At 55.3% G+C, this 16,747-nt stretch overlaps 1 protein-coding gene across 2 annotated transcripts in view; it reads left to right on the top strand.

The window, feature by feature from the left end:
* The first annotated feature begins 656 nt into the window (after window positions 1-656).
* PSD2 (pleckstrin and Sec7 domain containing 2) overlaps window positions 657-16,747 on the top strand; it is a 102,682-nt gene continuing 86,591 nt past the window's right edge. The window contains exons 1-2 of one of the 2 annotated variants that reach the window (XM_075900102.1): window positions 657-816; window positions 9,954-10,068. In XM_075900102.1, coding sequence (XP_075756217.1) covers window positions 10,019-10,068 — 50 coding nt within the window. In that variant the 5' untranslated portion in view covers window positions 657-816; window positions 9,954-10,018. Of the gene's footprint in view, window positions 817-9,953; window positions 10,069-12,705; window positions 12,810-16,747 lie in introns of those variants that run through there. The other variant, XM_075900103.1, reaches the window with a different exon arrangement.

Below are 16,747 nucleotides of genomic sequence, written 5' to 3'. Positions count from 1 at the left end.
AGCCATGCTGCAGAGAAAGGGTGCTCTGGTGCTGAAGTGAACTCATTCCCAGACTGATCAGCAGCATTCCCCCTGATTCTTTCATCCGTGTGCGGAATAAATTTTGGGGTATGTGTGGATGCGCACCACCTGCAGAAACCCATGCTAGTGGCAGTGGGCACTGTGCCAAGGTGCTGGGCAGCATCTGACTCTCTGCTGGGCGACCACCCCAGCGCTCCGCTTGCAGGGAGCTCTGTGGATCACAGGGCAGCCCCCGGCAGTAAGGCAAATCCGTAACACCCGCCTACAACGCCCTTTTGAGTCAGGACCCCCCGTTTGGTGCCCTCCTGACATCTACACAGCCGAGAGGGGAGATTTCATGGGGGGGCAGCCTGCGATGGGGTTTTCCTGACTGGATTTGGCAGGGCCCTCGTTACGTGTCCAGGCCCCCACAGCCAGCCAGTTGTCTAGGAGACGGTTCACCCGGGGAGCCCGCCCGAGGGCCTCGGGGGTTAATTGTGCAGCCCCTGGCAGGTGGCTGCAGGAGCCGGGCCAGGGCGAGGGGGGAGTCTGAAACCAGAAGGGAGGTGAGCGTGAGGACGGGGGACGTGGGGCTGCCTTGGTGAGGGCAGGGAGGGTCGTTCGGATCCAATTAGCCCCCAGAGCCTCGCTAACCATTCCCACCCCATTAGCAACGGAGGCTCCGCCGTCGCCGCCTTTTGTCTGCCTCTCGGCTGGAAACGCCCCAGCGCCCTGGCAAAGAGACGCGCCCGCAGGACGCTGGCGTGGAGCCCCCAGAGCCTGGATCCAGGGAGGGCGCGCCTCGGGGAGCCTAATGTAAGTAGACAGGCTGCCGGAGTTAACGAGGGGGCAGGGCTGGCTTGATTCACGTCGGGGGGGCCTTTTGTGTTCTGCCTGCCGTGGCAGGCTGGGGGGCACAGCGGATTGTGCGTGGCTAGAGGAGCGGAAAACAGGTCCGGCCCTGAGTGCGGTGCTGGGCTGCTGTGGTGTGGGGCGAGGTTGTGGGGCCAGAGGATGACCCCCCCCCCCCCGTGGAATTTCTCTTGATGGAGGCACCGCAGGGGTCTGCACGGAAGCTCTGGAGATGGAGAGGGTGCCTCAGCCAGGACAGGAGCGTCCCTCCTCACGGGTTCCTAGCCCGTGCGCTAGGCTGGTTTTCGGTGCTTCAGGTCAAGGTGTGCTGCCACCTCGCTGGGAGACAGCTCTACCACCCCAGAGTCACTGGGTGCCCTGCGTGCTCGTGAGCCCGTGTTTCCCCTTTGCTCTGTTGCAGCCACCCTCCCGAGTTAGCTGCCTTTGACTAGCCTCAAACGATTCCTCTCCACACACAAAATCATGGCTGGAGAAAGTGAACAAGGTTATTTATTTGTTCCTGTAACATAAGAACTAGAAACTAATAGCAGGTTTAAAACAAGCCAAAGGCAGTACATCTTCACGCAATGCACGGTCAACCAGTGGAACTCCTTGCCAGAGGATGTTGCGAAGGCCAGGCCTTTACCAGGGTTCCAAGAAAGCTAGATAAATTCATGGAGGATGAATCCATCAATGGCTGTTTGTCAGAAGCTGGGATGGGGCAACGGTATGGATTGCTTGATGATTCCCTGTTTTGTTCGCTCCCTCTGGGGTACTTGGTGGTGTCCCCAGTTAGCAGACAGGTCATTGGGCTCAATGGCCCTTTGGTCCATCCCAGCGTGGCCGTTCTTATGTTCACATGCTGCTGCTGACACCTGTGAAATAGCCCTATAGGGCTGTTACCCCCAGACTTTAACCCTAACCCCCCCCCCGCTACCGTTCCTTTAAGCTACAACTCCCTCCGGCCTCCTGGTCATTCTCATTGCTCTTTTCTAATCCCCCCCGTTCTGTCTGGGGCTGTGGTGCATCGCGGCGACTTTTGGTGGCCTTGCGGTAGAGCGAGCGGATCTAGACACGTCTCAGGGGAAGATCTCCAAGCTCCCTAACGGCCCGGCTGGAGCGGCGGCACGTCACGAGGGGCAGAGCAAACACGTTGCGGGCGATTCGGGCCTTTGAGCGAATGGGTCAATACACTGAACATGCCAGCTCGGGCGGGCTGGTCGGTGTGCAGAAACCAAATCAGCCAGGAGAGCTTGTGTTGCATAGAGCCAGGGGCGGCCCTAGACTAGCTGCCAGCAAGTGGCGCCCTAGGTGAACCATGAAATCGGCACCCCCACCCCCAAACCCCTCAATGATACTGCCCCATTTAGCTTGGCGCCCTAGGTGACCGGCTAGCTCACCCATATGGACGGGTTGCCCCTACATAGAGCCAAGTCTTGGAAGAGACTGAGTAAGAAAAGATCTTAGGCTGCCAGGCAGGGAGTCCTTTCAAGACTTATTACCCCCACAGGAGGAGAATTGCTTTAAATTCACAGACTAAAACCTGGTGCATTCCTGATCCCTATTCTCAGCTCCTACTTGGTAAACAGTTGCTACCACAAGACTGCCCCCTACTGGGAAGGGGCAATGTTGCAGGAGATTTTACTTCTAGCACCCCCTGGTGGCCTCTTCCTAGGCCCCACAATAGCCTGGTTTTGTCCAAGTCTTCTGGCCTCCAACCAGGTCACTTAAAAGTTCGGTCCCCTTCTGGGATGACAAAAGGTCCAACGTTAAGTCCAAGTAAATCTCTAAACGAATAATTCTCCTGTCCCTCTTGGGCTCCACGGAAATTCTCTGCTCCTCGACCCCTATTCCCAGCCCCGCGGCGCTTCTCCTATGCTGAGTAGGTTTTTCCCACTGCCCCCTTCCAGGAGAGGAAGGAGGTGGAGGTGAGCAGTGTATGCATTCACCCCCATAGCACTGGGTCTGAGCCCACCAGGAAAGGGGGCCTGTAGTTTTGTTGATTCACTTTCCCTATCCCTAAAGAAACCCCACCCTGTTTGTCCACAAGGTGACATCCGGGGACTGAGCAAGAACTTCCAGAAGCGTGAGTAGCTCTAGCTAAGGTTCTGTAGCTGCGGCCGAGCCCCTGTCTTTGTGGATAGGCACAGAGAGGGCGACCCATGGGTTATGTGTATCCTCAAGGAATGGTATTGGGGAGGTTATCTAAGCAGAAGGACAATTTAGCAAAGTTCCCCTAAAGATCTCAGCCCTTGATCTTGGGCTGACGGGGAAAGGAGCAGGACTAAGGACAAAACTTGCTAAATTCACGGAGAAGTTTCTGATTTTGACATAATCAAAGAGGTTACGTAGCCGAGTTAACTCTCTGGGATATGAGCTCCCTCCCTTGGTTCAGAACAGAGCTCTGCAGCGAGTGCACAAGTATCTGCTGCTGTGTTTAAACAAGTGCACGCCAGCTGTGCTGTCCCGTAGGCCTTTCCGTGCTGTGCACGTTCACGCGGAGAACTTGATTCGTCCTAGTGCTCCCGCAACATGCATTTCGCCCTCTCTTACTTGCACGCTGGCCCTGGGGAGCAAGTTGTAGCTTCACGGTGCACCAGCACTAGTGAAAAAATGACACTCGGAGACAGGAAACCAGATGTGTCTTCTATGATCAATCAGAACAAAGCTCCCCCGGCAGCAAGCCAGAGAGTAAAATAAATTCGGGGAAGACTGTGAAACAGTTTGCAATCGTGACGCCCTCTAAGAAAGTTGCAGTCTGTCTGCAGGCGGACAGGTGAAATTCGCCAAGCAATTGATTTGTTTCCAATTCATCCCGCTCCGGCTGAAAAGGGAGGTTCGCACATGTCCCCCGAGCCTGTGAAGGACAGCGTCAAGTCAGCAAGGCGAGGAAGCAGCTGACATAGGCAAGTCTTCTGGTGTCCTTCCAGGCTAGAGGTTGGCGTGCCAAGTTCAAACTGGACAATTCCCTCCATACAGACTTGCCCCCCGAGGGGGGGGAGGCCTGGCTGTTCTAATTCTGCTGCTTTTCTGCCGGCTTTGAAAGTCAACCTCTTGAATTTTAAGCAGCCAAGGCAAAGAGCCAGGAAAGAGCCCTCTTCTCTGCCTGGTTTGCAGACCAGCGCTGGCGATCAGGCCGGAACGGAGACAGATGCCAAGCTTGGCCCGGCGTGGGCTGGTTCGGGGCGCCAGACTCGACTCCGGGAGGCCGCTCCCCAAAGCAGCGACACCTCCCCCCTGGGAATCTCTGTGCTGACTCCAAGCTCAGAGGTCTAGGCCTCTCACGTCGCAGCTGGCGCCAGGAAGGTGTTCCTGCAATGCCCCTGGAGAGTCGTGCAGGGGATGGACTGAGCCAAACGGCTGTAGGTGCCTCCGGAAGGGAAGAAGAGTAGGACCTTGAGGGGTGGGGGGTAGGCACGGAGAGGCTCCTTATATTGGTGTATCAAGCGAACAGCGCGTTCTCGAGGCCTGAGGAAACGCGGAGCAGCCTGCTCTGCTGAAAACCTCCCCTTGGAATGAGAGAACAGGGCAAGTGTATCAAAACCTGGGTTCCTCCCACCGTGCTGAGGGGGCCTGGCCCACCTGGGATGCGACTAATCGGTACGTTAGCCCTTGACCTCCCCCGGCCATGCTTTATCTCCACAGGACGATGACCGGGCTGCGCGACTCGACATCGGCGACCAGCGCACCCTGGGGTCCAGTTCACGGCTGCGCCAGCTCCCTTGCGGCTCGGGGGAGGCTGGCTCCCAGCCGTTCAGAATTCAGCACGATAGGAAACCAAGCTGCAACAAGCCTGTGTCTTGCATATAACAACAAATAACTTATTGCTGTTAGCAGGGCCATCCTGAGAGGGGTGCAGGGCCTGGGGCAGCCCCACCCTGCTGCAGGCCATGCACCACCCCTGCTCCACCCCTTCCCCGGGTCCCACCCCTGGCCTAAGTCCATCGGGCACCCACAGCCACCGTGCAGCAAAGGAAGGGAGAGGCCTGACGATCTGGGGGTGGGAGGGACTCGTATGTGGGAAAAGGCCCATCCTCAGGCTAGGGCAAGGCCCCGTCCTTGGGGGGCGGCCTGTTCTCTGCAAAGGGAGCGGACGCTTTCACGCCGCCCTCCCCGGAATCCCAGGCTGGAACTCGCTCTGCTCCGGCCTCCAGCTGCAGGGGAGCTTTGCATCCGGCTCTCTGCTGGGGCTGGTTAACGCCCGCAGCCCCTAGCCCAGGACATTTACCCCCAGAGGCTGGTAGCTTAGCTTGTATCCTCCTCAGTCCAGGGGTGTCTGTTCCTGTTTCCCTCTCCTGGGCAGTCTCTCGGGTACCCAGGGCACCGCTCCAGTTTTTGATTTTCAGACTTGTCCCTCAGATGCACTGGGCACAAGCCGGAGGCTCTCACGCTGGTGCTAACGCCGTCTGAGAGGCAGCTTGCAAGACCCACTGCCGAGACTTGAAGGCACGCCGCCCATAACGGAACCGCAATAGAGCTACGTTCCGCTGGGTGCCCCTTGCCCCCAGCTCGGCCCCCGTCTGAAAGGCAGGGCCTTGAACAGAGGGCTTCTCTCCCCAGGACCCTTTGGAGGCGGGGGAAGTTCCCGGGGTGATTGTCAGCTCGGGTGGCCAATCCAGGCTCACGTCTGGCTCTCAAAGTGCCATGTCCCGCCTCGTGCCGTGGCCGTGCAAAGAGGGAGCGAAGACGTTCCCTTGGTAGTTGAGCCAACGGCAGTGACCCGGGGCTCGGCCCCCGGGAGGAGATGTGTGGTTGGAAGGGGCCGTTGCCGATAAAGGTGGAACATCCAGCGGCCAGGACCCTCTCTTGGGGGGAGACCCACACCGGAGTCCCCAGGCCCGCCCAGGCTGCCCAGCCCCTGCCTTCGCCGCGTGGCCCTCTGCACCGCCAGGATGGCGAAGGACGTGCCTCTTTGAGATGGTGAACACGCGGCCGTTGTGAGGTACCCACAGCGCTTCCCGGGGCGCCCACTTCCTTCCTGGGCCAAAGCAGTGCCGGGAACACGCTGCAAAGCGTCCCAGAGCCAACGTGGCCACGGATCACCCTCCCCAAGTGACCCCCAGCTCCCTGCGGGCTCCAGCAGCCCCACCCCCTCCTTGCGCTACCAGCTCCCTGCAATGTACTGGGCCAGGCACGAGGCAGGAATTTCGAAGGGAAATTCTCTGGCCTGTGTCTTGAGCTGAGGTCATGATGCTCTTGGCTGGCCTTAAACCCGGGACAGACCTGGGACTCGAACCCAGGACTCCTAGTCCCCTTTAAGTCACTGTCTTCTCCCCGACCCTGCGGAGGTGAGGCTCTCGCGTGCAGTGCTAAGCAAGAGACCGCTGGGGTCGAAGGCCCTCTCGCCCAGGAACGACACGGAGTCAGACTGAGCTCCCAGAAGACCCTACAACTGCGAGGGGCCTGTCGACGCGCCAGACACCGCTCTCCCTGCGCACCATGTGACCTACTCGATAAACGGTTGTTGCACGGCTGGACATGTGCGTTATACATGCCCTAAGGCGTTCAGACCCAATTTCCATTCATCTTCATAAGAGCTGGCCATCCAACCCCCTTCCCGGGCTGGCTTTGAGCCGCTGAGCCACGAAGCCCTGTTGGATCCCTTCTCTGCAATTTACATGTGAGATCGGCATGCCCATCGCAGGTCCTGCAGGCGCTGGGTGGGTGCGGATGCCTTTGGTCTCTGGTGGGGGGGGGGTGTTGGAGGGTCCTTTCCGAGGTATTTACTAAGTGCATTTAATGCCTCCCATTATTCCCAGCCCAGCCCCTCGTGAGCCCCACATCTGTACGGCACCTGCCACAACAGCGTCGGTGCTGGAGAGACTGACAGCTGCCCGAGCAGGGCCAAACAGAGCCATTGGATGATCTCCGGCGTTTGGAGCTGGTACAGGGGCTATTCAGCTGGCTGGCATGAAAGCGGGGCCGGGGGGCGGGGGTGCTAGAAAAGGCAGGCAGTGGATTGCTGCATCTAGAGCGGCTTGGAAAGGCAGCTGCTTAAGCCGAGCATTGTTGCCAAAGCTCAGACTCCTTCACATGAGTCTTACGCACGTTGCCCCTCCGCGTGGCTCAGGGGAGAACCAGCACGTAGACGGACGACTGCCCTGGCCGGAAAACGGGATCCGAGTGTCAAACAAGTCAGCAAGACCTGGGCAACTACTGAAGCTGTATCTGGTCCCGTACGGCCCTTCAGTGGAGAGACCTGGCTCAGGGGCTTTCGAGCTAGGGGTGGCACCCCAGGACCGGGCGGTGGGATGTCGGGCGCTGGGGCTCGTGGTTGCAGGGGGATCAAGGGAGCAATGAGGAGCCAAGGCAACTCCCAGCTGGTCCTGGCACCACAGACTATGCTGCACCCCAGAAGCAGCCAGCAGCAGGCCCGGCTCCTAGGTGGGGATGAGGAGAGTGCACAGGGCTCCGTACACTGCCCCTGCCCCGAGCACTAGCTCTGCACCCACATTGGCTGGGAACTTGCTGCCGGCTGCTTCTTGGGGCAGCATGGTCTGCGGGACCAGGAGAGGCAGGAAGCTGCCTTAAGCTCACCGCTGCCCGGGAGCTGCTCCAAGTGAGCCGCTCCTGCCCCCCAAAGCTCTCAGCCTCAGCCCCACCCCGGAGCCCACACTCCAGTCACATGATGTTGGGTCGCGGCATCAACAGTTTTCTTGAACTGGGTCAAGAGACAAAAAGTTTGAAACCTGCTGCCCTAGACTATCCTGCGGGAAAATACTTCCCTTCTGATTCTGAATGTGAAGAAATTGAGAAGCGTCCTTGTTAAACTGATCGGCTAAACCGGCGCGACAACGTTTGGCAGTGGTCTCCTCTCGTAGAGATGAAACCAAATGAAGCCATCGTCAGAGCTATCCAGACTTATGGTAGTGGGCCTGACCCCCACTGTAACCATTGCAACCATTCTCACGACCATCCGCCGTTGGTACTGAGGTGAGGTGTGGGGGCAAAATGTCCTTCGAGTTTCCAAAAAGCACAGATGATGATTTTTGAACCAACAAAATGTATTGCAAACAATGTAGAGAAATTCCAAATCAGCCTCATTCGGACAGATAAAGATGAATTGATCCCTAAACTAGGGTATGTCTACACTATCACCCTCATTCGAACTAGGGTGGTTAAGGTAGGCAACCGAAGTTGCAAATGAAGCCCGGGATTTGAATTTGCCGGGTTTCATTTGCATCTTGCCGGGCGCCGCCATTTTTAAATCCCCGCTAGTTCGGACTCCGTGCCCGCAGCTACACGCAGCACGGACTAGGTAGTTCGGATTAGGCTTCCTATTCCGAACTACCGTTACTCCTCGTGGAACAAGATGTACAGATAGTTCGGAATAGGAAGCCTATTCCGAACTACCTAGTTCGTGCCGCATGTAGCCGCGGGCAGGGAGTCCGAACTAGCGGGGATTTAAAAATGGCGGCGCCCGGCAAGATGCAAATGAAACCCGGCAAATTCAAATCCCGGGCTTCATTGGCAACTTCGGTTGCCTACATTAACCACCCTAGTTCTAACGAGGGTGGTAGTGTAGACATACCCCTAAAGATTGCGGGTTGCCTAGAGGTGCAAACAGAAAAGAGTCCCAAGTAGACACAGGTGGCACTTTTTAAAAGGTTGACACCTAAATCCTAGAAACAAGTCTGAATATGATTGACTGTGAGGAAAACCAATGTACATTACAAGTGGGACTTGTTTAAGAAAACTTTATCGGACACCCCAACCCGCCTTCTCCCAATTCTTCAATCAGAAAGAAGCCTCTTCAGTTAAAAAGTTATTAGCAGGAAGTAAAAGAAATAATAATAAAAATTAGCGGAGACATTATAAGGGTAGCCAACAGCACCCATGACAAATGGATGGCAGTAGGATGAAAGGCAATAAGAAAGATATGTTTATGTATATGGAGAAAAAAATACTACAAATGGTGGTTACTAGGAAAGTGTAAAATTGTCAACCTTGAGGCAGAAAAGGGAGAAGTATTCTGTAACCCTTCTGCCAGGTGGTGCCACCAGCAAGCAGGGCTGGATTCAATATCGAGGGGCTCCCATCCATCCAACACAGAACTGGGTCGAACCCCCATGCAGTAACGTGGTGAAATTGCACACCACACATGTGCGTTTCTGCCCATTTCCCTTACTCCTCACGGGAGCAGAAGTAACGGCTGCCAACAGGGTGCCCTCTGAGTTCAATTTAGTGGGTCTTTACTAGACCCACTAAATCGAACTTTGGCAGATTGATCCCGGCGGCACCAATCTTCCCCCTAGTGAAGACGTGGCCTACGAACAAAGACTGTAAGACACTCGTCTAGGTGGGGCAGTGTTTGGAAAGCAGCAATTCAGAAAGGGAGTTAGGGGACATGCTCAATAACTGGTTGCCCATGAGCTTCCAGCCTGAAGTGGGAGCTAAGACAGAAAGTGGGATCCTGGGATGTTTGAGCAGGAGAATCCTGAAGGGGGTGGTATTTCTATACAGAGCACTAGGAAAAGCATGAGTGGATTGTAGTAGGGAAGGCGGTGGTTAGCCGGGTAAGCAGTAAGCATCACCCTTACCAGAGCAGGACGAATATGCAGCTCTCAAGCACGGGGAGGAGGCATTTCTTCCTGACTCCAGCTGTTGATCAGTTCCTTCCCCGAAGCATCATGACTGGGAACTCTTGTTATGCATCCCAGCTAGCCTGTGCATTCTGCTCAGAAACCAGAACCGCACTTTCTCATGCTGCAGATTGTCCCTTCAAAGGACAACAGTTGGATTCTGCTACTTGCCTGGAGACCCTACCAGGGTGACCTACCGATGAATGTTGATCGTGGTTTCCTGAAGAATCACAACCTGACAATTACCTGCGTACGGGTACAGTAACATTGAGCAGAGGCGAGAAGGCTGACATTAACCATAGGCTCACTTGAATCTCATTCCATACCTGACTTTGCCAGACTAATACTGGTCTTTCCCATTGTCAGGATCTTTATTGAATCTCTCTCTGCAGCTCAGGGACCTTCATTCACACCTGCAGTTGTTGGAGAACTCATGAGCATAGCTGCAGGGTGGCTCGTTACGTGGGTGGGTCCTTACAGGTACGATCCCTGCAAACAACCCCATGTGTTGTGTTGCAGAGCTACTCCTCAGACAACAAACGTACCACTGTGTGCCCCAGTGACGCTGCGGGACAGCTGATGTGATGCCAAGTTTTGAAAGTGCTCCAGAGGTGATCCCAGCAATGACAGACCGGTAAGCCTGGTCTCCATGTTGGGGAAGCTGGTTACAACTATAGTAAAGAACAGAATTGTCAGACCCATAGATTAACACAGTTTGCAGGGGGAAAGTCAGCACGGTTGTTGTAAAAGGAAATCCTGCCTTACTGATCTACTAGAATTCTTTGAGGGGGTCAACAAGCATGAGGACAAGGGGGATCCAGTGGAGGCAGGTACTTAGATTTTCAGAAAGCCTTTACAAGGTCCCTCATCAAAGGCTCTTAAGCAAAGGGAGCTGGCGTGGGATATAGGGAAGGTCCTCTCCTGGATGGGTAACTTTTAAAAGATAAGAAACAAAGGGTAAGACTAAAATGGAGACAGGTAACTAGCGTCGTCCCCGAAGGCTTGTCCAGGCGTGCTTCCTGTAGGGCACGCTTTCCAATAGGAACGTGGACCTAGTGAGATGCTCTTTCATGGGTGGAGGCCTGAGGTGAAGGCTACAATGGATCGTGCAGTCATTCTTTACCTCAGACACAGCTCCGGGACTGCACACGTGCTCCGTTCACCGCATAGGAAGGGCTGTTGGCACATCCACACCTACCTTGCTATGTCCCCATCACTAGGGGTGCCAGGTGTCCGGTATTGACCCAGCCAGTTCGGTATTTTCACCTCCTGTCTGGTAAAAAAAATTCAGAAAATACCGGACACCTAAAATGTCCTAACATGTCCGGTATTTTCTGATTTCTTTTCCTTCCAGGAGGCAAAAATGCCGGACACCTGGCAACCCTATGACACATTCGGCAACCGGGCCTAGCCCCTGGCCTCCCCCCCACCCCGGACCCCCTGCTTACCTGGTTCCACAGGGAAGCTGCCTTCTGGCCTGATCAAGAAAACAAAATGGCCACCTGCAAAAAGCCTTAAGAGCAAGAGGAAGCAATGCCTTCCCTGGGTCTTAGTGCTCAACCGCTCCCCTGTTCCTATCCCTATTCTGACTCTGCATGCACTGAAAGGGGCCATGCTGTTTTAAAGCTGTTTTATTTTTTAATTTTTTTTTGCTCAACAACTTTGGTCTCTTCTCTTTTTTTCGCCTTCAACAGAAATTTTCCCCTGGTGTTTTGGGGTTTTTTTTGGGACGGAGAGGGGGTCGGTATTTTTGGTTAAACCATCTGGCAACCCTACCCGTCACTGGGAGTGTGATTCTGGGTTTCTCACCAGCGCTCGTGCTGAGCTCCCTGGAGAAAGTGGCTCCTTTCTGCCCACAGGGTAGGCGTTGAGCCTTTGTCCACACTAGGGCATAATTTCCAAATAACCCCCCTGCGGTTGAATTAATAAGCGGAGAGTCCACCCTACCAAGCCCATTATTTCAAAATAAGCCGCTTATTTTGAAATCTGTCCTCCTGCTTTCCTGGGAGAATAACGCTCCTTTGGAAATCGTTATTTCGGAGTAGCGGTGGTGTGGACGCTCCGGTGCTGCAATTTCAAAATAACTCCTCCCCAGAGTTGTTCGAATGAATTACTCCCCAGTGCTACCTGAGGCTCCAAGTCGAGGTAGCATGTCCACATCAACAGGGCCTGCCTCGGCCTCATTTCAAGGCTTTCCCCATTGTGTACATGCTAGTTCGATTTTGTTAAATCGGGAGTCATTACATCGACTTTGGTTATTTCGAAATAGCTTCCTAGTGTAGACGTGCCCTGTGAATCCTTGAGAATTAGCCCCTCTTTCTCGTGAGCTTGGCCCTTTGCCGAGCAGAGCCAGCTTTGTGCCAAGAGCCAGTGTGCCCCTTCCGGGGGCTGCCTTTCCGTGTTGGGAAGAGACGCGGGATGCCGGGAACAGGAAACGGCGTGAGTTGAAAACGTAAAGCCCAGGCTGCAGAGGCTGGTTCGCACTGGCGGGAGCATTATGGGGACACGGTTCCATCTGAGGGCACGGCCAAGCCGTGAAGGGTGACTTCCTAGAAAACGCTCCATGGGAAGCCCAGCCGGGACAAGGCCCTTTCTGGGGGGCAGCCGCTGGGGATGGGAAGCGTCCAGCCTAGCACCCGATGGGAATGGAAGGCGCAAAGCCGGGTGACGGCGGCACACGGCCCTGGGACGGCTCCAGCAAGCCCTGTGAATGCCTTTCCCGGGGCCCACCTGCTCCCCTGTGGCCCAGGGTCTCGGCCCTGTGACAGGCATTCAGCAGCCGTCTCGGTTTTACCACCGTTGTCGGTTTTGGTGGGTTTTTCATCGATTGTTTATTTATTTATTTGGTCCATGTCTTAAAGACGGCCCGTCTGCTTGGCAGGCGTGTGCCCGCTCCAGTCTGAAGGGTTGCGATTGGCTGGCCCTTCGCAGATCTGTCCCTCTGGGCTGGGAGGGAAACGCGGAATAGTCTTAGCAGTTTCCTCACACTCCACTGGAGTGAGTGTCCTCTTCCAGGCGAGGGCTGAGCCGCAATCTATTCCTCTAGGTTTCTGGAGCAAGGTCTTCCCCCCCCTTTCATTGACTGCAGTCGCCAGCCTCCCCTTTCAGCCTTATCTCTCGCCCCCCTCCCCTTCCCTCCCCCTCTCCCTCCCTCCCACTCCGCCTGCCGGATCTCCAGCAATCTCTTGACACCTGAAGGAAAACCTGGGAGGTGTGACCCACTGCCAGGGGGCCAAAAACCCCCATACAGGGAAAGTCTAGGAAGGTATGGGGGGTGGGGTGACTCCTCGTGTGTAGCGGCTGGCTATTGTGCATGGATTGGTGAGGAGAAAAGAGCGCTGCATTGGGGGGAGCTAAAAAAGGCTCGTTGCTCGGGTAAGTGCACAGACAATATACTGCTGATCATGTATGTGATTCCTTCTCGGGCATCCTGTGTCCTGTTTTGCTCGGTGAGGCATGGCAGCGTTCTTCTTCCTCGATGTGCCAGCTTTGGGAGGGATCGGATTGTCTCAATTACTCTGTGTGTGTGTGTGTGTGATTGAATTGTCTTCGTGTGTGTGTGTGTGTGTGTGTGTGTGTGTGTGTGTGTGTGTGTCTGTGTGTCTGTGTGTCTGTGTGTCTGTGTTTCCAGATGTCCATTCTCTGACTCTGCTTTCAGCTATTTTCCAACTCCCGGCCGGGTGGCTGGCCGAGGGATCGAGGGGTAGTACCTGGACTCGCGACTCCCCCAAAACAATTGATGATGGTGGTTATTGATTTCCAAGTCCTCCGACCCGTTCATTCTCCTGGCCGTTTAAAACCTCGGGGCGATTTGGGAGCGGAGCATGCAAACAGAACTGCTTAATTACCACCCTCCTTTATAGGGCAAGTTTTCTGTACCCAAACCTTGGCATATTCTATCCTCTGTTTTATAACAAAGCTAGCTTTTAAAGATCAGTTCAGCAATGGGTAGAGCATCCAAATTACATGGTTGTCATGGAGATGGTACAGAGAAGCTGAAGTGATATGACTGCATCTGGACTGTAGCAGGCTTTTCCTGATCCAGGGGCTTTTTCTTACCTTCTGTGCCTTTTCCTCTTTGCTAGGTTACGGTTCTCTTTTATCCTGGAATGAGGCAGGCCAGACGTACGGGATTTAGAGGGTTAGCATATGGGGAGAGTGTGTGTTTAGCCCTCTCTGCACTATATTATTATCGCAATCGTTATATTGGCATTTGGGTCTCGCTGGGTTTTTGTGGGGCTTTTTGCATGATGTTTGTCGGATTGGAAAGGGGAGGGAAGAGCACAGTTTGCGGATCCTCGGCTAGGTGTGAAGTACTTTGTAATGAGGTGCCTATAACGACGAGGCATGTTTCACATTTTTGGGACAAAGGAGAAATATTTTTTTGATTTTAGCCATATTCATTTCCCATTTCCACACACACCCCCCTCCCAGCTTTTACAATGCTAAGATAGCACCGCCTGGGTGTTTATAAACCAGGCAATTTGCATTTTTGTTGCAACCGGTAAAGGGAATGTGTTGGCAACTGAAAAAAAAATACATCATTTATGAGGAAGGAATTCTCCTGCCTCCGGCCAGCTAGAACGCAAAGCGTATTTCTGAGGGAAAAGCATGTTGCATGGTACAGATGTGCATTTCTCTAGTGGCTTGGATTAAATCATACTATTGTGCTCTTCATTATTTCGTGCGTTCGGCCGGCGATAGTCAATATTTAATCTGCTCTCATTGTGTGCTCCCACAATAAGTGTGTAATTTGGAGCCAGGGTGACTTACAGCTACAAAATGCATTGGGAACGCATGTGGCTTTGTCTCGCCAAATACAATTTCACCCCCTTTTTTTTATTTGTTGTCGCCTATTGTGGAGATGTAAATAAAGTAAAATACATTGGTGGAAGCCAGCCCATCAGAATGGCAATGTGTCTGTAATTATAATATCACCAAACATAGGGGAGGATTAATTGCTAGGATAAACAGAGATTTCTGGCTGGGGAGGGTGATGGGCCATGGTGTTCCAGGCCTGCATTCTAGTAGCTGGCATGGCAGCTCCACGTCTGAGTGGATGATATTTTTAGCCAGAAAATGTAGCATATTCTCATTAGACGTTTTGTGGAAATGAAACCCGCATGTGTCTAGCAGGCTGTACGTGGCTGAGTTCTTCAAAGGACGCCGTTTGGCTAGGGGGTTTGTGACAAGTCCAGAACAAACAAGGGGGACGTCGGAAAATGGGAGGCAGAGCCCGGAGGATTTGGCCATGGGTCGGCGGATGGGCAAGCTGGATGGCTCTCAGTTCAGACGCTTTCCCCCCAAAACGGCAACCTCTTGGGTTTTTCCCCCCTCGAGATTGTTTGTCCGGGGCCATGGGGTTCCGGAGTGTTATGGCAGTTCGCTCTCGCTGTCTCCATTCTTTGCAGGCCTCTGCCCCGGTGACAACATGAGCACCTCGTGGGGAAACTGAGGCACCGATCGGTGAAGTGACTTCCCCAAGGTCATCCCACAATTAGTGATATTGCTGGGCAGAGGACCCAGGAGTCCTGCCTTCAAATCTTCTGCTCTCCCCGCCAGGGTAGAAACATGGCAGAAGGCCCTTGCCAAGTACTGAAGCGACCCTGACGGGCGGGGCGGCCTGTGGAGTCCTCCCCCAGGATCGTTAATCGGAGTCCCGCTCGCTGAGGTAACGGTGGGTCTCTAAGGCCGGGATTATGGCTGCCAGCAGGAGGGATGGGGAGAAGGGGGCCTTACCCTCTGCCGTTGGGTAGCCCGGGCAAGGACCAGCCTCTGGGCGGCCCAGGTATGGACCCACCGGACCACAGCGCACGCACACTGAGGAGCCCAGAGGCCGTCCAGGAGCAGCTCGGCTGCCAGAGACTGGACAGGCGTAGCTGCGAGTCCCCACTCCGGGCCCCGTGGCGGGTTACGCCGGCGTGCGTGCTGCCTGCTCTCCGAGTTCCCCGCCGGTGGCGCAGTGGGGGTGTGGGAAGCAGAGACTAGGTTAGAGCAGCCTCGAAACTACTTTAGCTTACGCGGGGGGCCAGGAACTCAATCCAGGAGCTCAAACTCCTGCCTCTTGTCGTCTGCCTCTTTTGTCCTGCCACCCAGGCTTCCGCCTAGTGCCGGCCTGGCCTGAAGCAGTTCCGGGAGGCCACGTCACTGGTTCCCCAAATGTCTCTTCTCGCTCCTCACGCCCTGCTCTCCTCTTGCCTGGGTGTTCCCCCCTTGGAGCCTCCTCTCCCTCTGCTGCAGCCGGGCCAGGGCAGCCCGGTCCCCCCCACGGCAAGTCGGTTTGCAGCTGCCCCCTGGCTCCCCCGAGGCTGCCGCTATGAACCCCCAACAGGCGCTCAGCACAGGGGACAGGCACGGCACGTGGGGCACAGAGCCACGCACGTGGCCCAGCCCTCCCCACACGATTTCCGTGGCCCAACGCACACAGCATGTGATTCCAACAGGACCCCTGCACGTGGCCGCGTGAGAACCGGCTCCCCCAGGCTGGCTGTCCACACTCGGAAACTATTTTGAAATAACGAAAATCGATTTAATAACCCCCGAAATAACGACTCCGAGCTAGCACGCCCTCGCTGCGGGGAAGCCGTAGTCCAAGGCAGGCCCCGAGAACGTGGACGTGCTTCCTCCACTTAGAGCCCCCGGGAGCACTGGAGTAATGAGTTTGAATGCCCCGGGGGCAGAGTTATTTCGAAATAGCCACACCGGAGCGTCTGCGCCACCGGGATTTCCACGGAACGGGCTCGCTGGTGTGGACGCGCCGCTGCTGAATTCATCCGAAGGGGGGTGATTTGGAAATGAAACCCCCGTGTAGACCAGGGCTAGAACGCGCCACGGGCCGGCTGCAAAGTCTCTCCCCTTCAAGGGAAAAAGGAAGTTTCCAGCCCTCCCGGTCGCAGACACAACCCGTGAAAATGTGGCCGGAGGGTGCCTGGAAGGGGCAGAAGCCCGAGAGGAAAGGAAAAGATCCCCCGCTGGGTTCGTTGCGACTCTTGTGATGTCTGGTAACGCTGGCAGCTCAGCCTTGTGATTGGGAAACATGGGGCTGGCAGCAGGTGCGGGCGGGTAGGGCCCTGCACAGCAAAGCCACCGGCGCGGGCATCCCTCCAGCCCAGCAGTACAAGAGGTCTAATGCTGCCGATTCAGCCCGCCATGGGTGCTGGGCGTCCCTAGTGCCCTTATAAAGGTGCTAGGTCTCTAGACTGCCCCAGAGACTCCTGCTCCGCAGCTCCCAGGAACTGCCCTGGGAAGGGGTGAGCCAGACAGTGGGTCAGGTGTCCCTGTGCAGGGGCAGCCCCACGCAGGGGCCCAGGACA

The sequence above is a fragment of the Pelodiscus sinensis genome, chromosome 17, assembly GCF_049634645.1.
Source record: "Pelodiscus sinensis isolate JC-2024 chromosome 17, ASM4963464v1, whole genome shotgun sequence".
NCBI lineage: Eukaryota > Metazoa > Chordata > Testudines > Trionychidae > Pelodiscus > Pelodiscus sinensis.
The sequence above is the reverse complement of the archived record's forward strand: the minus strand, read 5'-3'. Positions and strand labels throughout refer to the sequence as shown.